At 41.0% G+C, this 22,940-nt stretch overlaps 1 protein-coding gene across 1 annotated transcript in view; it reads right to left on the bottom strand.

Annotated features, from left to right (window-relative positions):
- LOC106586113 (inactive dipeptidyl peptidase 10) overlaps positions 1-22,940 on the bottom strand; it is a 219,104-nt gene that overhangs the window by 30,354 nt on the left and 165,810 nt on the right. Inside the window, exons 17-23 of the mRNA XM_014172985.3 lie at positions 22,042-22,086; positions 10,641-10,739; positions 10,473-10,542; positions 10,124-10,318; positions 9,838-9,892; positions 9,537-9,636; positions 5,507-5,565 (exon numbers count right to left, since the gene is read on the bottom strand). Of these exons, the coding sequence (XP_014028460.2) occupies positions 5,507-5,565; positions 9,537-9,636; positions 9,838-9,892; positions 10,124-10,318; positions 10,473-10,542; positions 10,641-10,739; positions 22,042-22,086 (623 nt within the window). The remainder of the gene's footprint in view (positions 1-5,506; positions 5,566-9,536; positions 9,637-9,837; positions 9,893-10,123; positions 10,319-10,472; positions 10,543-10,640; positions 10,740-22,041; positions 22,087-22,940) is intronic.

The following is a 22,940-nucleotide window of genomic DNA, read 5'->3' as shown; positions in this document are numbered from 1 at the left end:
CAGGCAAACTTAAACTTCATTAGGATAGGGGGCAGCATTGGGAAGTTTGGATGAAAAGCGTGCCCAGAGTAAACTGCCCGTTTCTCAGGCCCAGAAGCTAGAATATGCATATAATTTGTAGATTTGGATAGGAAACACTCTAAAGTTTCCAAAACTGTTAACCTGTTATGGATAGGGGGCAGTATTTTCACGGCCGGATAAAAAACGTACCCGATTTAATCTGTTTATTACTCCTGCCCAGAAACTAGAATATGCATATAATTGTTTGATTTGGATAGAAAACACCCTAAAGTTTCTAAAACTGTTTGAATGGTGTCTGTGAGTATAACAGAACTCATATGGCAGGCCAAAACCTGAGAAGATTCCAAACAGGAAGTGCCCTCTCTGACCATTTCTTGGCCTTCTTTAGCCTCTTTATTAAAAACAGAGGATCTCTGCTGTAACGTGACACTTTCTAAGGCTCCCATAGGCTCTCAGAAGGCGCCAGAACGTTGAATGATGACTCTGCAGTCCATGGCTGAAAAACAGTAGCGCATTTGGATAGTGGTCGATCTGAGAACAATGAGACGGGCGCCCGCGTGCACGTGAAGAGTCCATTTTGCCTTTTTCAGTCCTTGAACGAAAACAACGACTCCCGGTCGGAATATTATCGCTATTTTACGAGAAAAATCGCATAAAAATAGATTTTAAACAGCGTTTGACATGCTTCGAAGTACGGTAATGGAATATTTAGAATTTTTTTTGTCACGATACGCGCCGGCGCGTCCCCCTTCGTTACCCTTAGGATAGTGTCTTGAACGCACGAACAAAATGCCGCTATTTGGATATAACTATGGATTATTTGGAACCAAACCAACATTTGTTGTTGAAGTAGAAGTCCTGGGAGTGCATTCTGACGAAGAACAGCAAAGGTAATCCAATTTTTCTTATAGTAAATCTGAGTTTGGTGAGTACCAAACTTGGTGGGTGTCAAAATAGCTAGCCTGTGATGGCCGGGCTATCTACTCAGAATATTGCAAAATGTGCTTTCACCGAAAAGCTATTTTAAAATCGGACACCGCGATTGCATGAAGGTGTTCTGTATCTATAATTCTTAAAATAATTGTTATGTTTTTTGTGAACGTTTATCGTGAGTAATTTAGTAAATTCACCGGAAGTGTTCGGTGGGAATGCTAGTTCTGAACGTCACATGCTAATGTAAAAAGCTGGTTTTTGATATAAATATGAACTTGATTGAACAAAACATGCATGTATTGTATAACATAATGTCCTAGGAGTGTCATCTGATGAAGATCAAAGGTTAGTGCTGCATTTAGCTGTGGTTTTGGTTTTTGTGACATTATATGCTAGCTTGAAAAATGAGTGTCTGATTATTTCTGGCTGGGTACTCTCCTGACATAATCTAATGTTTTTCTTTCGTTGTAAAGCCTTTTTGAGGTTAGATAAAGGAGAGTCTTGTCTTTAAAATGGTGTAAAATAGTCATATGTTTGAGAAATTGAAGTTTTCGGATTTTCGAGGAGTTTGTATTTCGCGCCACGCCCTATCATTGGATATTGGAGCGGTGTTCCGCTAGCGGAACATCTAGATGAAAGAGGTTAAAATAATGTCTGTGAGTATAACAAAACTCATATGGAAGGCACAAACCTGAGAAAAATCCAACCAGGAAGTGGGAAATCTGAGGTTTGTAGTTTTTTTAAGTGATTGCCTATCCAATATCCTGTGTCTATGGGGTCAGATTGCACTTCCTAAGGCTTCCACTAGATGTCAACAGTCTTTAGAAAGTTGTTTCAGGCTTCTATTGTGAAAGGGGATAGAATTAGACCACTCTAAGCAGATGGCCCAGGTGAAAGCCTTTAGTTGTTGGACGCGCGTGGCCGTGAGCGCGAGCTCCGTTCCCTTTCCTTTCTAATGACAACGGAATTGTACGGTTGGAATATTATTGAAGATTTATGATAAAAACATCCTAAAGATATAAAGATATATACATCGTTTGACATGTTTCTACATACTGTAATGGAACTTTTTTGACTTTTCGTCTGGACTTTGTGCTCGCGCTTTGTGCATTTGGATTACTGGACAAAACGTGCGAACAAAAAGGAGGTGTTTGGACATAAAGATGAACTTTATCGAACAAAACAAACATTTATTGTCTAACATGGAGACCTGGGAGTGACATCAGATGAAGATCATCAAAGGTAAGTGATTAATTTTAACGCTATTTATGACGTTTGTGACACCTCTCCTTGGTTGGAAAATGGCTGTATTGTTTTCTGTGGCTAGGCACTGACCTAACATAATCACATGGTGTGCTTTTGCCATAAAGCCTTTTTGAAATCTGACACAGCGGTTGCATTAAAGAAAAGTTTATCTTCAATCGTATGTATAACACTTGTATCTTTCATCAATGTTTATGATGAGTATTTCTGTAATTTGATGTGGCTCTACACTTTCACCGGATGTTTGTTTGAGACAATGCATTTCTGAACATAATGCGCCAATTTCAAATGAGGTTTTTGGACATAAAGATTAACTTTATCGAACAAAATACACATGTATTGTCTAACATGGAGTCCTGGGAGTGCAATCCGGTGAAGATCATTAAAGGTTAGTGATTAATTTTAACGCTATTTCTGTCTTTTGTGACACCTCTCCTTCTTTGGAAAATGGCTGTATGGTTTTCTGTGGCTAGGCGCTGACCTAACGTAATCGCATGGTGTGCTTTTGCCGTAAAGCCTTTTTGAAATCAGACACTGTGGCTGGATTAACAAGAAGTTTATCTTTAAAATGGTGTATAATACTTGTATGTTTGAGGAATTGTAATTATCAGATTTCTGTTGTTTGAATTTGGCACCCTGCAATTTCACAGGCTGTTGGTGAGGTGGGACACTAGCGTCCCACATATCCCAGAGAAGTTAAATCAGTTTTACCAAATTTTTACCAGCATGTCACATGTGCAACCAGGGAAGAAAAAAATCCTAGACCACCTTTACTCCACACACAGAGATGCATACAAAGCTCTCCCCTGCCCTCCATTTGGCAAATCTGACCACAATTATATCCTCCCGATTCCTGCTTACAAGCAAAAACTAAAGCAGGAAGTACCAGTGACACGCTCAATACGGAAGTGGTCAGATGACACAGATGCTACACTACAGGAGACTAATCCAGACGCTTATAAGAAATCCCTCAGACGCTTATATGCTCTCAGACGAACCATCAAAAAAGCAAAGCGTCAATACAGGATTAAGATTGAATCCTACTACACCGGCTCTGACGCTCATCGGATGTGGAAGGGCTTGAAAACTATTATTGACAACAAAGGGAAACCCAGACGCAAGCTGCCCAGTGACACGAGCCTACCAGACGAGCTAAATGCCTTTTATGCTCGCTTCGAGGCAAGCAACACTGAAGCATGTACGAGAGCTCCAGCTGATCTGGATGACTGTGATAACGCTCTCGGTAGCCGATGTGAACAACACCTTTAAACAGGTCAACATTCACAAAGCCGCTGGGCCAGACGGATTACCAGGACGTGCACTGAAAGCATGCGCTGACCAACTGTTAAGTGTCTTCACTGACATTTTCAACCTCTCCCTGACCGAGTCTGTCATACCTACATGTTTCAAGCAGACCACCATAGCCCCTGTTCCCAAGGAAGCGAAGGTAACCTGCCTAAATGATTTCCGCCCCGTAGCACTCACATCGGTAGCCATGAAGTGCTTTGAAAAGTCATGGCTCACATCAACAGCATCCTCCTGGACACCCTAGACCCACTCCAATTTGCATACCGCCCCAACAGATCTACAGATGACGCAATCTCAATCGCACTCCACACCGCCCTTTCTCACCTGGATCAAAGGACCACCTATGTGAGAATGCTGTTCATTGACTACAGCTCAGCGTTCAACACCATAGTGCCCACGAAGCTCATCACTAAGCTAAGGACCCAGGGACTAAACACCTCCCTCTGCAACTGGATCCTGGACTTCCTGACGGGCTCGCGCAGGTGGTAAGAGTAGGCAACAACACATCCACCATGCTGATCCTTAACACTGGGGCCCCTAAGGGGTGTGTACTTAGTCCCTTCCTGTATTCCCTGTTCATCCAAGACTGCATGGCCAAACATGACTCCAACACCATCATTCAGTTTGCTGACGACGGCAAGCGGTACCGGAGCGCCAAGTCTAGGACCAAAAGGCTCCTCAACAGCTTCTACCCCCAAGCCATTAGACTGCTGAACAATTCATAAAAAAGCCACCGGACAATTTACTTTGACCCCCCCTCTTGTAAACTGCTGCTACTCACTGTTTGTTTGTTACCTATGCAAAGTCACTTCGCGCCCACCTACATGTAGAGATTTCCTCAACTAGCCTGTACCCCTGCACACTGACTCGGTACCGGTGCCCCCTGTATATAGCCTTGTTATTGTTATTCTTATTGTGTTACTTTTTATTATTACTTTTTATTTTAGTCTACTTGGTAAATATTTTCTTCTTCTTGAGCTGCACTGTTGATTAAGGGCTTGTAAGTAAGCATTTCTCGGTAAAGTCTACACTTGTTGTATTCGGCTCATGTGGCAAATAAAGTTTGATTTGTAGACAAAATATTTAAGTACCTTTGTATGGTAGGAGGTGCCAGGCGCACCGGTTTGTGTCAAGAACTGCAACGCTCCTGGGTTTTCACACTCAACAGTTTCTCGTGTGAATCAAGAGTGGTCCACCTCCCAAACGACATCCAGCCAACTTGACACCACTGTGGGAAGCATTAGAGTTAACATGAGCCAGCATCCCTGTGGAATGCTTTCGACACCTTGTAGAGTCCATGCCCCGATGAATTGAGGCTGTCTGAGGGCAAAAGTGGGGGGTGCAACTCGATATTAGGGAGGTGTTCTTAATGTTTTGTCCACTCAGTGTATATTTCAATGGATACTGTGATAAATGATCTTGTCCCTAACGGATGTGAGTGTTATGTAAATCAGATTGAGGGTTATGTGCACAATCTGTATTGGTTAGAGACAGTTTTGTGTTGTTTCTGATATAATGGCTTATTTCAATTAGTTTGCTGTACAAATTGCAGTCATATCAATAAACAGTGTGTATACCAAGTTAGTTTACTTATTTTGTCCAGAGGTCCTGACTGTTCTGTCTTTCTTATCAGTGTAACTGAACCAGCTGTTTGACACAGCACCAGGTCCACACCTTAGGGGAGTCTGGGAAAGCCAGACGACCCCCTTCAGCAGCTCATCAAAACACGAACATAGTGAGTTTTAATAAGCTAATGCGCCACATTTACCGTAGGAGATGAGTGACAAAGTCTCTGCGCTCTGGAAGCATCATAAAAAGAAAATGGGAAAAAAACTCAGTACCTTTGACTTTGATGGTAGTGACATTCTGTAACTGTGGGGGCTTAACTATAGGCATGTCTTTGATGCTACGACGTGGAGCTTTCAAAGAGCTAAACAAGAACGACGGCAAACAAGAGCAGGGAGGCGGTAAACAAACGCACCTGATATCTGCTGTCGTCCCGTAATGGCATGCCAAGGTACCTCTCAGAAAATGCTGATGCTGTTCAAATAGAAAGCGATACACTCTAAAAAGGTGGCAGGTACAGACAGTGTTTCAGTGCTTCAGGTGAGCTAAGTGTTACTTTTGCTGACGCTACACAAAAAGTGATGTCTGTCATTCTGCATCCAAACTAAATGGAGAAAAATAAAAAAAAATAGGGGGGGGGGGGTTACACAATTATTCAACTTCATATTCATATCATAACTTCATATCTCCAGCACCACCCGAACATCAACATGTGAACATTTTGCGTTTCAATGTTTTGTAGTAAAAAAGATAGGGGAAGATAAGTGTTTTCAATGACATGTGATTTTAACCAATTATGAGTAGGCAATTTTTTATTTAACCTTTATTTAACTAGGCAAGTCAGTTAAGAACAAATTCTTATTTACAATGACAGCCTAGGAAAAGTGGGTTAACTGCTTTATTCAGGGGCAGAACGACAGATTTTTACCTTGTCAGCTCGGGGATTCGATCTAGCAGCTAGAGGTCGACCGATTATGATTTTTCGATACCGATACCGATTATTGGAGGACAAAAAGGCATATACCGATTAATCGGCCGATTTGTTGTATATATAAATATCAACATATATTTGTAATAATGACAATTATAACAATACAGAATTAACACTTTTATTTTAACTTAATATAATACATGAAATATATTTGTTTCAAATAAATAATGAAACATGCTCAATTTGGTTTAAATAATGCAAAAACACATTGTTGGAGAAGAAAGTAAAAGTGCAATATGTGCCATGTAAAAAAGCTAACGTTTAATTTCCTTGCTCAGAACATATAGTTGAAGTCAGAAGTTTACATACACCTTTGCCAAAACATTTAAACTCAGTTTTTCACAATTCCTGACATTTAATCCTAGTAAAAATTCCCTGTCTTAGGTCAGTTAGGATCACCACTTTATTTTAAGAATGAGAAATGTCAGAATAATAGTAGAGAATGATTTATTTAATATTTTATTTCTTTCATAACATTCCCAGGGGGTCAGAAGTTTACATACACTCAATTAGTATTTGGTAGCATTGCCTTTAAATGGTTTAACTTGGATCAAACGTTTCGGGTGGCCTTCCACAAGCTTCCCACAATAAGTTAGGTGAATTTTGGCCCATTCAGTTCTATTTTTGTTTCATCAGACCAGAGGACATTTCTCCAAAAAGTATGATCTATGTTCCCATGTGCAATTGCAAACCGTAGTCTGGCTTTTTTTATGGCGGTTTTGGAGCAGTGGCTTCTTCCTTGCTGAGCGGCCTTTCAGGTTATGTCAATATAGGACTCGTTTTACTGTGGATATAGATACTTTGTACCTGTTTCCTCCAGCATCTTCACAAGGTCCTTTACTGTTGTTTTGGGATTGATTTGCCCTTTTCGCACCAAAGTACGTTCATCTCTAGGAGACAGAACACGTCTCCTTCCTAAGCGGAATGACGGCAGCGTGGTCCCATGGTGTTTATACTTGCGTACTTATGTTTGTACAGATGAACGTGGTACGTTCAGGCATTTGGAAATTACTCCCAAGGATGAACCAGATTTATGGAGGTCTACAATTTCTTTTCTGAGGACTTTGCTGATTTCTTTTGATTTTCCCATGATGTCAAGCAAAGAGGCACTGAGTGAAGGTCGGCCTTGAAATACATCCACAAGTACTCCTCCAATTGACTCAAATAATGTCAATTAGCCCATCAGAAGCTTCTAAAGCCATGACATAATTTTCTGGAATTTTCCAAACTGTTTAAAGGCACAGTCAACTTAGTGTATGTAAACTTCTGACCCACTGGAATTGTGATACTTTGAATTATAAGTGAAATAATCTGTCTGTAAACAATTGTTGGAAAAATAACTTGTGTCATGCACAAAGTAGATGTCCTAACCGACTTGACAAAACTATAGTTTGTTAATCAAGACATTTGTGGAGTGGTTGAAAAACGAGTTTCAATGACACCAACCTATGTGTATGTAAACTTCCGACTTCAACTGTATGAAAGCTGGTGGTTCAATATTCCCAGTTCTTCAATAATCCCAGTTAAGAAGTTTTAGGTTGTAGTTATTATAGGAATTATGACGTGTGGACTATTTCTCTCTATACCATTTGCATTTCATATACCTTTGACTATTGGATGTTCTACTAGGCACTTTAGTATTGCCAGCCTTATCTCAGGAGTTGATATGCTTGAAGTCATAAACAGCGCTGTGATTCAAGCATTGCTAAGAGCTGCTGGCAAACGCAGTAAAGTTTGAATGAATGCTTACGAGCCTGCTGCCACCTACCACCGCTTAGTCAGACTACACTATCAAATATCAAATCATAGACTTAATTATAATATAATAAACACAGAAATACGAGCCTTTGGTCATTAATATGGTCAAATCCGGAAACTATCCTTTCGAAAACAAAACGTTTATTCTTTCAGTGAAATATGGAACATTTACGTATTTTATCGAACAGGTGACAACCCTAAGTCTAAATATTGCTGTTACATTGCACAACCTTCAATGTTACGTCATAATTATGTAACATTCTGGCAAATTAGTTCGCAATGAGCCAGGCAGCCCAAACTGTTGCATATGCCCTGACTCTGCATGCAATGAATGCAAGAGAAGTGACACAATTTCCCTAGTTAATATTGCCTGCTAACATGAATTTCTTTTAACTAACTATGCAGGTTTAAAAATATATACTTCTGTGTATTGATTTTAAGAAAGGCATTGATGTTTATGGTTAGGTACATTCGTGCAACGATTGTGCTTTTTTCGCAAATGCGCTTTTGTTAAATCATCACCCGTTTGGCGAAGTAGGCTGTCATTCGATGATAACTTAACAGGCACCGCATTGATTATATGCAACGCAGGACAAGCTAGATAAACTAGTAATATCATCAACCATGTGTAGTTAACTAGCGGTTATGTGAAGTTTGATTGCTTTTTATAAGATAAGTTTAATGCTAGCTAGCAACTTACCTTGGCTCCTTGCTGCACTCGCGTAACAAGTGGTCAGCCTGCCACGCAGTTTCCTCATGAATGCAATGTAATTGGCCATAATCAGCGTTCAAAAATGCTGATTACCGATTTTTATGAAAACGTGAAATCGGCCCTAATTAATCGGCCATGCCGATTAATCGGTCGACCTCTACTAGCAACCATTCGGGTACTGGCCCAACGCTCTAACCACTAGGCTACCTGCCACCCCGCATTTGTCTACTATTTGCCTACTGATTGTCTACTAATTGGTTGATGTCATTGGAGACACTTATCTTCCTATATCCGTTTTACTACAAAACATAGAAATGTGCCATTATCACATATGTTGATGTTGGGGTGGTGCTGGAGATGATGAATATGAAATTAAACAATTTATAAATGTTATTTTAAGACATAAAAGTACATAAGTAGCCAGTGAGATCTTATGATACTCTGTGGTTTAATCTTCAGTCATTTTTGGTCTCTCTCTGGGGCTCAGGTGTTGCAATGTTTCATTTTAATGTACAATTTGAACAATATCCTAATTCCTTTTTGAGGAATTTCTTACAAATAAGACCATCACCTCCATAAATGGTGCCCCATGTGAGAAGAATCCCCTACTCAGGTATCAACCCTTCTGTCACCTCTCCTTTCCTACCCTTCAATCTACTGATGTGAAGTGTAATTTCTGGAACCAATCAAAGATTGGGATGGCTGAAAGCCCTGTTAGACCCAATTGATGATATGCAGGTCTAGCACACCACAGATTGTGATGCCTATTTCATAACATGAGAAAGACTGTTTGGGCTTAATACATATAAGTGACAAGAACATGAAATCATAATAGATGACTGTCTTTAAAATCTTGCATCTAACTTGTCGAGAACACTTTACATTAAACATATTAAAGCAGTCATTAAGACTGTCATAAAAGTCATCATAAAAGGTCATAAAGGGCAATACCAACAAATATTTTACAGTCAAGCTTCTACTCACCATATAGTTTCCAGTCTGTGACTGGGGACATTGCTACGGAACATTTTAACAGGCTGTCTGTTGATTTGAGCATCATTAATGTAATATAGGCACCATAACCCTGGAAAATATTTTAAAAAACAAGTAACCAAAAAAAAAAAAGAGTTTTATTTGTTACATTTTAAATCATGGGGTACAGCCAGCAAATAAAGTGAAAGTTTGTACTAACATGTTGAGTATGTGTGTCACCTAACGTCAGTCAAATCAACTTGAGACAAGCAAGCTGGAGCCTCTGTGAGAGAATCTGTCAATAGAATCTTACCCTCCCAAATACTCCTATCCGTGTACGATCAATGTACGGGAATGTCAACATGTATCTGAAATAAACAATATTGAGGAGATGCCCAAGTTATAAAGTATGATATCATAGAATGGAATACAGTAATATGAATACAGTTCCTAAAGATGTTTAAAGTTGTGTGCCAAATTCAGTTAAATAGAAAACGTAAGCAAATTGTTAAATTGGCATGTATTCTAAGGCTAATGACTTATTGAATTAAATTCAAATTAAATTACACTCAATGGGAAAAGATCAAACTAGTACATACTCCACAGCTGCGATTTGATCCTGCACCTCTACTGTCCCCAAACGTTGGTGGACCTCATGTAGAACCCTCTGGCCCAGGAAGCCACTCCCTCTGCCATCTAGACGAGCCACAATGATGTTGTCCGAGCTGACCAGAACCGAGTCCCAGTCCAGAATGAATCGGTCACTCACAGCCTGGCCACCGGGGGAGCCATCGCTGAATTTAAAGATAGAAATGACAGAATAAAACAGTGCTTGAGGCAGTCCTAATATGGGCATCATAAAGACAGTCTGGCTCTCATGATGGGGTCCGCACCAACCATAATAGAATTTAAAAAACTGTGTGCACAGACACTGAAGGAGATACGTACACTACCAGAAGCAGGCCATAGTGACGTGATTCAGAAAAGTCTGGTGGGTAGGAGATCTTCAAAGGCAGATCTGAGCAGAGAAAGCAGCCATTAGCAATAACCTTAGAATAATAGAAAGAGAAACTGATAAAAAAAAAAAAATGGAAGTAGCAAAAATTTCCGCCTTACCAAAATGTTCCATCTGGATTGTTCTGAAGTCCGTCATTTGAATCCTCTTGATCTTCAAAGCTGCCTTCAGTAAAGAGTTGTTCTCAAGGATGTAGTAATCTATGTTGAGAGAAAAAGTTGCATAAGTTTTAGAAGTGTCCACAACGCGGGCCACAGTAGTGTAGTAGAAGGTATACACCATATAAATTATGTAGTACAATAGAGAAATCATGCACAAAGTAGCCTACACAAGAACAAAACACGTAAAATATTTGGCTAATCCAATCACGTGAATAAATGCAAACGTTACATTTAAAAACGGCCAACAAAGTAATAATGTGCACGTGAACAGCAGCTGAAATGGCTCTGATTGGCTGGTCATTCAGAACATTGGTTCAATCAAAGATTTTTGATAGGTGGCGCCTTGTCTGTGCATAAAAGTAACAAGGATATCTTGAGATATCTTAACGTTTTTTGTCTTTCTCACATACTGACACCAAACATTTGAAGTGCGCTCCTCGTGACAATTGTGAAACGGAAGTTAAAGACATGGTAGAGCGCACAGACTCATTTTTGGCATATCTGGAGCAGGTAAAGTGTCGCGTGCTGGTGTTGAGCCAGGGTGATGCCGCTGCACTGACTTCTTTTGCAGACATGGTATGCTAATTAGAGGGACAAAGTGGACACACAGAAACCCCTCTTTCTCCCTCTCCCTCCCCTCCCTCTCTATCCATCTCTCTCTCGTGTCTTTGATGTTTGTTGAAAATGCATTTTGACAGAAACACCGTAGGCCTACATACTGTGATGTACTGTACTGTTAAAATGTTGACATGAAACTCTAAATGACCAAAACTACGCAAATGTATTTGGTAAATATTATATATGTTTAATATCATAACAGTTGTGGTGATTAAATGTTGACAAGTATGAATATCATATAAAGTCAAATGTGTTAAAACGACCTAATCTGTCAAACTTGAACACATCTTGGTATATTCATGCATTAGGCCTAATTCTATTTTCTGGGCCGGAATAGTAACCTGTTTAAATTGGATACGTTTTTCATCCGGCCGTGAAAATACTGCCCCCTAGCCCCTAGAGGTTAATAACTCCAACCTAAATGTATGAAAACTTCCGACTTCAACTTTATGTTTGTTGTTGAACGCTGTTGAACGCTGAAAGCTGAACGAGAGACCTCGGTTTATTGTTTTTAAATACTTTTATTTTATTTTGGATCCTGCGGCTCTGCTGTTCTTAGTTGCTGTGAGTTGCTGCTGTCTGTCCCGGGATCCTTCCAGATTCCGCAGAGGGGAAGAGAAACGGTAGCCGAGCTAGCCTAGCTGGCTCAGCGCTCTCAAATGGAGGTCGCTATAGAACATTTCCAGGCTGCAGGAGCTGTGTTTACTTTGCATTGTTCCGGGACAATATTGGTCCGCTGACTTTCAATGTAGTAACTGCTTGTTTGCGGAGGACTACAGGGGCGAATTGGCTACTCGTAGCAAACCTACATAAGATACTGGGGAATCCACGCCTGCCTACTTTTTATTTTTCTTTCACCCCAGTAGCCGGATGCCGCTCTGATCTGGTTGACGTGTCGCCTCCGTGTCGGCTCTCTACAGCCGACTGGCCGGTGCTCAGCAGGGTTCCATCCCTGAAGGGGTCTCCCCCTTCCCTGGAGAACGGAGCTGTTCTCGACCCAACCAACCAGCCATGGAGATACGTCACTCGCCGTGGAAGTCAAAGACAGCGTCCTCTGGCAACGTGGGTCTCTGGGAGATGTTGAGCCCTTCTTCCTTGGGGGCTTCCCATTCAAGATCGGATCCGGAGGTACCTGCATCTTTGTCCTCTGTTCTGTCTCCCTCTCTGGTAGCTTCTACCTCGGGTTCAGATCCACGGAGCTCCCACCCTCATCAGACCATGAGGATGCCTGAGAGACTGGCCCATTTAACATCACCAGCTGTCATCATAGGCAACTCTATGTTGAGAAACATCTTGGTTCCCAAGGCAAAAACCCTGTGCTACCCAGGATCATGAGTACAGGACATCACAAGGCTGCTTCCGACTGTTCTACAACAGATGCCGGGAGCTGACACTGTCGCAGTCCATGTTGGGTCAAACAACATCAGGAGAGCTAGCTCAGAACATCTGAAAATGGATTTTAAAGAACTGATTTTATTATTAAAAGACTCCAAAAATCGGCCAATCATTTCAGATCCAGTACCATCATGGGGCCGAGGGTGTGAAAGATTCAGCAGTCCTTACACATCTGGCTAAAAGATTAATGTAGCTTTGCTGGAGTCACTTTTATATATAACTTTGTCACCTTCTGGAAACAGGAGATACTCTACAGGAATGACAGAGTCCATCCAAATCATCTTGGCTCCTGGATCCTGTACACGCATTTCAAGGCTGCGTTGAAACAATGACTTATGAATGACCCAAGACGAGCTCAGCTAATCCCTACCATTGTGACAATGAGTCGTCATAATGCTGCATTAAATGTACATTATCCTAGGGGCGTTGGAAGACACAAGTAACACGCTGCGCCGGCAAGATTGAACAGCACACAGACGAGGGGGGGCGGTCTGTGCATATTTGTAAACAACAGCTGGTGCACGAAATCTAAGGAAGTCTCTGGATTTTGCTCGCCTGAAGTAGAGTATATTGTGATAAATTGCAGGCCACACTACTTGCCTAGAGAGTTCTCAGCTATACTTTTTGTGGCTGTTTATTTACCACCACAATCAGATGCGGGCACTAAGACTGCACTCAGTCAGCTGTATAAGGAAATAAGCAAACAGGAAACCACTCAACCAGAGGCGGCGCTCCTAGTGGACGTAGACTTTAATGCAGGGAAACTTAAATCAGTTCTACCAAATCTCTATCAACATGTTAAATGTGCAACCTGAGGGAAAAAAATTCTAGATCACCTGTACTCAACACACAGAGATGCGTAAAAAGCTCTCCCTCACCCTCCATTTGGTAAATCCGACCACAACTCTATCTTCCTGATTCCTGCTTACAAGCAAAAATTAAAGCAGGAAGCACCAGTGACTCGGTCTATAAAAAAATGGTCAGATGAAGCAGATGTTAAACTACATTACTGTTTTGCTATCACAGACTGGAACATTTTCCGGGATTCTTCCGATGACATTGAGGAATACACCACATCAGTCACTGGCTTTACCAATAAGTGCATTGTCCCCACAGTGACTGTACGTACATACCCAACCAGAAGCCATGGATTACAGGCAACATTCGCACTGAGCTAAAGGGTAGAGCTGCCGCTTTCAAGGTGCGGGACTCTAACCCGGAAGCTTACAAGAAATCCCGCTATGCCCTGCGACGAACCATCAAACAGGCAAAGCGTCAATACAGGGCTAAGATTGAATCATACTACACCGGCTTCGACGCTCGTCGGATGTGGCAGGGCTTGCAAACTATTACAGACTACAAAGGGAAGCACAGCTGCGAGCTGCCCAGTGACACGAGCCTACCAGATGAGCTAAATCACTTTTATGCTTGCTTCGAGGCAAGCAACACTGAGGCATGCATGAGAGCATCAGCTGTTCCGGACAACTGTGTGATCACGCTCTCCGTAGCTGACGTGAGTAAGACGTTTAAACAGGTCAACATACACAAGGCTGCGGGGCCAGACGGATTACCAGGACATGTGCTCCGGACATGTGCTGACCAACTGGCAGGTGTCTTCTCTCACATTTTCAACATGTCCCTGATTGAGTCTGTAATACCAACATGCTTCAAGCAGACCACCATAGTCCCTGTGCCCAAGAACACAAAGGCAACCTGCCTAAATGACTACAGACCCGTAGCAGTCACGTCTGTAGCCATGAAGTGCTTTGAAAGGCTGGTAATGGCTCACATCAATACCATTATCCCAGAAACCCTAGACTCACTCCAATTTGCATACCGCCCAAACAGATCCACAGATGATGCAATCTCTATTGCAGTCCACACTGCTCTTTCCCACCTGGACAAAAGGAACACCTATGTGAGAATGCTATTCATTGACTACAGCTCAGCGTTCAACACCATAGTACCCTCAAAGCTCATCACTAAGCTAAGGAACCTGGGAATAAACACCTCCCTCTGCAACTGGATCCTGGACTTCCTGACGGGTCGCCCCCAGGTGGTGAGGGTAGGTAGCAACATATCTACCACACTGATCCTCAACGCTGGAGCTCCCCAGAGGTGCGTGCTCAGTCCCCTACTGTACTCCCTGTTCACCCATGGCCAGGCACGAGTCCAACACCATCATTAAGTTTGCCTGATCACCGACAACGACGTCACAGCCTATAGGGAAGAGGTCAGAGACCTGGCCGGCTGGTGCCAGGATAACAACCTATCCCTCAACGTAACCAAGACTAAGGAGATGATTGTGGACTTCAGGAAAAGGAGCACCGAGCACGTCCCCTTCTCATCGACAGGGCTGTAGTGGAGCAGGTTGAGAGCTTCAAATTCCTTGGTGTCCACATCAACAACAAACTAGAATGGTCCAAACACACCAAGACAGTCATGAAGAGGGCACGACAAAGCCTATTCCCCCTCAAGAAACTAAAAAGATTTGGCATGGGTCCTGAGATCCTCAAAAGGTTCTACAGCTGCAACATTGAGAGCATCCTGACCGGTTGCATCACTGCCTGGTACGGCAATTGCTCGGCCTCCGACACCAAGGCACTTCAGAGGGTAGTGCGTACGGTAGTACATCACTGGGGCAAAGCTGCCTGCCATCCAGGACCTCTACACCAGGCGGTGTCAGAGGAAGGCCCTAAAAATTGTCAAAGACCCCAGCCACCCCAGTCACAGACTGTTCTCTCTACTACCGCATGGCAAGCAGTACTGGGCTATCTGCATTGTGTCCCACCTCCCGCCAACCCCTCCTTTTATGCTACTGCTACTCTCTGTTCATCATATATGCATAGTCACTTTAACCATACCTACATGTACATACTAACTCAATAAGCCTGACTAACCGGTGTCTGTATATAGCCTTGCTACTCTTATTTTCAAATGTATTTTTAATGTTGTTTTATTTCTTTACTTACCTACACACACACACACACACCTTTTTTTCGCACTATTGGTTAGAGCCTGTATGTAAGCATTTCACTGTAAGGTCTACACCTGTTGTATTCGGCGCACATGACAAATAAACTTTGATTTGATTTGATTAACTTAATTTAATTAACCCCCTAATTGCCCTGAATACTTTTGTTAATCCTACAGCTATTGGATGCAGTAATCATGAGCGTATGAACCAGAGTTACACTGTTAGCACTGTTGATGATGTAAAGAATATTTGCTGGTCTGTGGTGTGTAATGAGGTGCAACCAGACGCTGCACTTGACACATTTATGAAATTGCTTATTCCAGTTACTAATAAGCACACACCCATTAAGAAAATGACTGTAAAAACTGTTAAACCCCCTTGGATTGATAAGGAATTGAAAAATGGTATGGTTGAGAGGGATGAGGCAAAAAGCATGGCAAATACATCTGGCAGCCCAACTGATTGGCAAACATACTGCAAATTAAGAAGTCATGTGACTAAGCTAAATAACAATAAAAATAAATTATACTATGACACAAAGATAAATGATATAAAGAATGATATTAATAAGCTTTGGAGCACCTTACATTACATTTTGGGGGAAAAAGCCAACTCGGCTCCATCCTTCATTGAATCAGATGGCTCATTTATCACAAAACCCACTGATATTGCCAACTACTTTAATTACTTTTTCATTGGCAAGATAAACAAACTCAGCAACAAACGCTGACAAGTATCCAAGTATATCTGACCAAATAATGAAAGACAAGAACTGTACTTTTGAATTACGCAAAGTCAGTGTGGAAGAGGTGAAAAAATGGTTGTTGTCTATCAACAATGACAAGCCACCGGGGTCTGACAATCTGGATGGAAAATTACTGAGGATAATAGCGAACGATATTGCCACTCCTATCTTCAATTTAAGCCTACTAGAAAGTGTGTGCCCTCAGGCCTGGAGGGAAGCTAAAGTCATTTGTCTACACAAGAATAGTAAATCCCCTTTTAATGTCTCAAATAGCCGACCAATCAGCCTGCTACCAACCCTTAGTAAACTTCTGGAAAAAATGGTGTTTGTGTCACGCCCTGATCTGTTTCACCTGTTCCTGTGATTGTCTCCACCCCCTCCAGGTGTTGCTTATTTTCCCCAGTGTATTTATCCATGTGTTTCCTGTCTCTGTGCCAGTTCGTCTTGTATGTTTAGTCAAGTCAACCAGCCTGTTTGTCTCGTACTCCTTTTCTATTCTCTTTTTATTGTCCTTCCGGTTCTGACCCCTGCCTGACTTTGGACTACTTTCCTCCCTGCCTGATCATCCTGCCTGCCCTGACCTTGATTCGGCCTGCCCTTCGGTACCTATTGGACTCTGATCTGGTTTTGACCTTTTTTCCTGTCCATGACCATTCTCTAGCCTACTCATTTGGATTAATAAACATTGTAAGACTCCAACCGTCTGCCTCCTGTGTCTGCATCTGGGTCTTGCCTTGATAGTTTGACCAGATACAATGCTATTTCACAATAAACAAATTGACAGCAAACTTTCAACACGCATATAGGGAAGGGCACTCAACAAGCACTGCACTTACACAAATGACTGATGATTGGCTGAGAGAAATTGATAACATTATTGTGGGGGCTGTCTTGTTAGACTTTAGTGCAGCTTTTGACATTATCGATCATAGTCTGCTGCTGGAAAAACATATGTGTTATGGCTTTACACTCCCTGCTATAATGTGGATAAAGAGTTACTTGTCTAACAGAACACAGAGAGTGTTCTTTAATGGAAGACTCTCAAACATAATCCAGGTAGAAGCAGGAATTCCCCAGGGTAGCTGTATAGGCCCCTTGCTTTTTTTCAATCTTTACTAATGACATGCCCATGGCTTTGATTAAGGCCAGTGTGTCTATGTATGCGGGTGATTCAACACTATACACGTCAGCTACTACAGTGACTGAAATGACTGCAACACTTAACAAAGCACTGCAGTTACTTTCGGAACGGGTAGCAAGGAATACTTTAGTCCTAAATATTTCCAAAACTAAAAGCATTGTATTTTGGACAAATCATTCACTAAACATTAAACCTCAACTTCATCTCGTAATGAATAATGTGGAAAATGAGCAAGTTGAGGTGACTAAACTGCTTGGAGTAACCCTGGATTGTAAACTGTCATGGTCAGAACATATTGATATAACAGTAGCTAAGATGGGGAGAAGCCTGTCCATAATAAAGTGCTGTTCTGCCTTCTTAACAACACTATCAAGGCAGGTCCTACAGGCCCTGCTTTTGTAGGCACCTGACCACAATCGTGTGGTCAGGTGCCACAAAGAGGGACATGGGAAAATTGCATTTGGCTCAGAACAGGGCAGCACGGCTGGCCCTTAAAAGTACACGGAGAGCTAACATTAATGACATGCATGTCAATCTCTCATGGCTCAAAGTGGAAGAGAGATTGACTTCCTCATTATTTGATTTTGTAAGAGGTGTTGATAAGCTGAAGGTACCGAGCTGCCTGTTTAACATACTAGCACACAGCTCGGACACCCACGCATACCCCACAAGACATGCCACCAGAGGTTTCTTCACTGTCCCCAAGTCCAGAACAGATTATGGGAGGTGCAAAGTACAACATAGAGCCATGACTACATGGAACTCTATTCCACATCAGGTAACTGATACAAGCAGTAGAATCAGATTCAAAAAGCAGGTAAAAATACACCTTATGGAACAGCGGGACTGGGAAGTAACACAAACATAGGCACAGACACATGCATATACACACCTGATAACCTACGCACCATACACACAAGTACATATGGATTTTGCGTTGTAAATATGTGGTAGTGGAGTATGGGCCTGAATCTATTGTAATGTTTTTTAAATTGTATAACTGCCTTAATTTTGCTGGACCCCAGGAAGAGTAGCTGCTGCCTTGGGTTGGCCTGACTGTCAAAGACCAATATAGTACATGTCACTATTTCTAATATAATTTTCCACACAGGGTGCCTTTCCTGCGCCGGGTGGGCCATTTGCGAAATGTATAGCAGAATTATATCCACTTCTCCACTACACCACTGGTGGGCCTTTTATCTTAGTGCTCTTAGAAGCAAGTGGAATTACAGTGCCTTCAGAAAGTATTCATACGCCTTAATTATTCCACATTGTGTTGTGCTCCAGCCTAAATTCAAAATGGATTAAATTGAAAAAAATGCACACTTCTACACACAATACCCCATAGTGACAAACTGAAAACATGTTTTTAGAAATGTTAGCTAAATTATTGAAAATTAAGCACCTTTGGCAGCGATTACAGCTGTGAGTCTTTCTAGGTAAGTCTCTAAGAGCTTTCCACACCTGGATTGTGCCACATTTGCCTATTATTATTTTTAAAATTCTTCAAGCTCTGTCAAATTGGTTGTTGATCATTGTTAGAAAAACATTTTGCCATAGATGTTCAAGTGGATATAAATCAAAACCTGGCCACTTAGGAACATTCACTGTCTTCTTAGTAAGCAAATCCAGTGTAGATTTGGACTTTTAGGTTGTTGTCCTGATGAAGGTGAATTCATCTCCCAGTGGAAAGCAGACTAAACCAGTTTTTACTCTAGGATTTTGTCTGTGCTTAGCTCCATTCTGAGAAAATGTTCTCCTGAAAAACTCCCCAGTCCTTTATAATTACAAACATACCAATAACATGATACAGCCACCACTATGAAAATATGGTGCCCTTGCTACTCAGTAATGTGTTGTATTGGATTTGCCCCAAACATAACACTTTGTATTTAGGACTCGAAGTGAATTGCTTTGCCACATTTTCTTCAGTTTAACTTTAGTGCAGGATGGATGCATGTTTTGGAATATGTTTTATTTTGTACAGGCTTCTTTCTTTTCACTCTGTCATTTAGGTTAGTATTGTGGAATAACTACAATGTTGTTGATCCATCCTCAGTTTTCTCCTATCACTGCCATTAAACTCTAACTGTTTTAAAATCACCATTGGCTTCATTTTTTTATTTTACCTTTATTTAACTAGGCAAGTCAGTTAAGAACAAATTCTTATTTTCAATGACTGCCTAGGAACATGGTGAAATGCCTGAGCTGTTTCCTTCCTCGCAACTGAGTTAGGAAGGATGCCTGTATCTTTGAAGTGACAGGGTCATACACTATCCAAAGCAAAATTAATAACTTCACCATGCGCAAAGGGATATTCAGTGTCTTTTTTTTTACCATCTACCAATAGGTGCCCTTCTTTGTGATGCATTGGAAAACCTCCCTTGTCTTTGTCGTAAGCTGTGTTTGAAATTCACTACTTGACTAAGGGACCTTACAGATAATTGTAAATGTGGGGTACAGAAATGGGGTAATCATTAAAAAAATCATGTTAACCCCTATTATTGCATACATAGTGAGCCCACTTATTATGTGTCTTGTTAAGCACATTTGTATTCCTTTAGGCTTGCCATAACAAAGAGGTTGAATAATTATTTACTCAAGATTTCAGCTTTACATTTGTATTTTTTTGTAAAAATTTGTAAAAACTCAATTCCACATTTACATTGTGGGATATTATGTGTAAATCTGTGCCCCCACAAAAAACACAATTTAATCAATTTTAAATTCAGGCTGTAACACAACAAAATGTGGACAATGTCAAAGGGTGTGAATACTTTCTGAAGGATCTTTATATTAGACTTATAACACTTTTTGAAAAGGCAAGTTTTACTGGGGGAAGTCGGATAATGTAATTATGTGCAAGAGCACAAAAACGTTTATTTTTTTTTTTTTTTTACAAACTCCAAGGTCCTCTGATAATACTAATAACGTGCGTACCGACATCCTTATGTTGTCTGAGAAATTACAGAGTTTGACAGGTTCTGCTCGCAGTTTGAGCAAGAAAACAAGAACGGATTTGAAAGCTTGATGCTTAAAACAAAAGGCAGCGCATATATTTCATATGAATTGCCTACATTCAACTTTCACAGTGAATATTTTTGTTTATACACTTTGTGCCAATGGATTGAACTTGAACGTTGCCAAATGCGTCAGTTTACTTAAATGTGCAATCAAAAAGTATGTCTACCATGGATCGCTAAAATAATCATTATGATCATACTTCCTCAATTTAAATATTATCGGGACACCTATATATTTGTCAGCCAAGCACGAGTTATCAGTGTAACTCAATATAGTCCAGACATGTTGAAAAAACCTCCAGGCTTCCGTCATGAGTCAATTGAATTAAAAAGTTTAAGAATTAGATTAATTTATTCTGCCTGAATCGTCCTCTGGAATAACACACATGCTGGGGTAATACTTCTCCTGTCCGAATACGGTTTAAGACTTATCTTTCAAGTGGGAAGTAAAAATATAACTATGAACTCAAGTGCAGAGAAAATATGGAAACGATGGCAAATTCAGGTTTTTCCGGCACAGACTTTGTGTGGGTGTTGAACAGTGTCCTTGATAACCAACCAAGGCCCAATTGTTTGGCCCAAGGCTTTAAATGTCTCATAAAACCAGATGCATTGTATTTCCTAACCCATAATAAGATGTTGGTTGGTCTACAATTAAGACAGAACTAAATGTTGTACATCAAAATAATGAACTATAGTCAGCCTTTGGCCAGCATGCTACCTGCAGTGCTGCCTGCATGAATTCGACCACTGTAACATTATCAGTGTCTGACCTACAATTGACTAGGTGTGCTATTGATCTTGTCGCAACTGGCAGCATAAATATCAGACCCACTGCAGTGCAGAAATGTTACTTTCTCCAAATACATCTTATACATTCAACTGTTTGTCAATGAGAGTTTTTTTTAAATAATCAGTTTCCTCCACATGGAACTACAAAATGAATGCCTATTGTACATTCCATTTTAGCCATCTGAGAGGAAACTGAACGGTATGTAATTTATCCAGCATTTTTTATAGAAACACAAAATAAATAGGCCTCTCATTACGAAATCACCTAGGCCCCAATGTTCTCAGTTGTGGATTGGAAGGTCTGGCCAAATAATCCTTGCCAAATTAAAAATGTCTTGCCTTTTTTCCACTGCATCTGTTAACATTCAAGACAAAACACTGATAGAAATCCAGACATGGGCGGCGTAAAGGAAAAGAATGAAATTAAGACAACAAGGGGGTTGTTTCAACGAGGGTAACAGTGAGAGGGGAGCTGGCATTTTAAAGAGCAAATCATCAATATTTGAACAAAATGAGCAATGGCTGTTTTTTTCATCCTTTCAACACTTGTTGGTTCTGGCAAAACACCAATGTTCCAAGTTATCTTGCCAATTCCTTTAATAAGTTCATGACATGACCATCAATTGTGGAAGATTAAGTTGAGTTCTTACTGGCATTATTGAGGCTGTGTAAGATCACAGTGGGTGCTCCCGGACCTGCAAGAAATACAAAATCGTTAGACATACAAATGTATCCAATCTGTACATAGAGAGTTACAAAAATAGCACCTCCCAAGCAGGGTAGCACGGTCACAAATACAATACAGCAGCCTTTCCAATCCCCTAGCTGCTGCCACAACCACTGTCACCACTGTCACTTCCCCTTCTTTACCCATTACAGTCAGTGGTTAAAGGTCATTGAAATTGCCTCTAATAACCTGGGCTTGTCAAATTAAGTCAATTCTATTCAGCACCCATTGGAAGACACCCACACTGAGGTTAATAAGATCTAGCAGTCGCTGTGTGGCTGCCCAACCCTCCACAAATCACTCCTACAGCAACTATCAGACCTGTTTAATCAGACTAGCCCTTTCATTTGAATAATGCTAGCTGAGATAATGGTGATTTAACAGCCACACACTGTTGCAATGAATGGTAAACATCTGAGACTTTTAAAGCCCAGCACTGATCAATGAAGAGTAAGCTTTGTTTCATTTCCACCACTTAAGGCAAGTTTTATCATCCCTTACATAGGCTTTTTTTAATTAAAAAAAGATACGAGATTATTCACAACAATGCAGTGATAAAACTCTTAAGGGAAGCTGACCAACAACAAAATTGCAAACTCAGTAAAGAAAAGGGCTGCTATTTTGTCACACAGAGAAATAGTTTCTCATTTGTGTACCTGCTTGAAAATGGTAATAGTATCCGTTGCATTTGATGGAGGGAATTACCTAGCTTTAATATGCTTGATGAGGAGAGCGACAAGCTGCTTGGTTTCTACTGAATTTAGCCTTATCCTCAGATGACGTGCTAACTGCATTGTGTTTATAGCTCACAAACAGAAGGAT

Source organism: Salmo salar, chromosome 25 (assembly GCF_965601325.2).
Source record: "Salmo salar chromosome 25, fSalSal1, whole genome shotgun sequence".
In the NCBI taxonomy this organism is placed as follows: Eukaryota; Metazoa; Chordata; class Actinopteri; order Salmoniformes; family Salmonidae; genus Salmo; species Salmo salar.
This window is presented reverse-complemented; position numbering and strand designations above follow the sequence as displayed.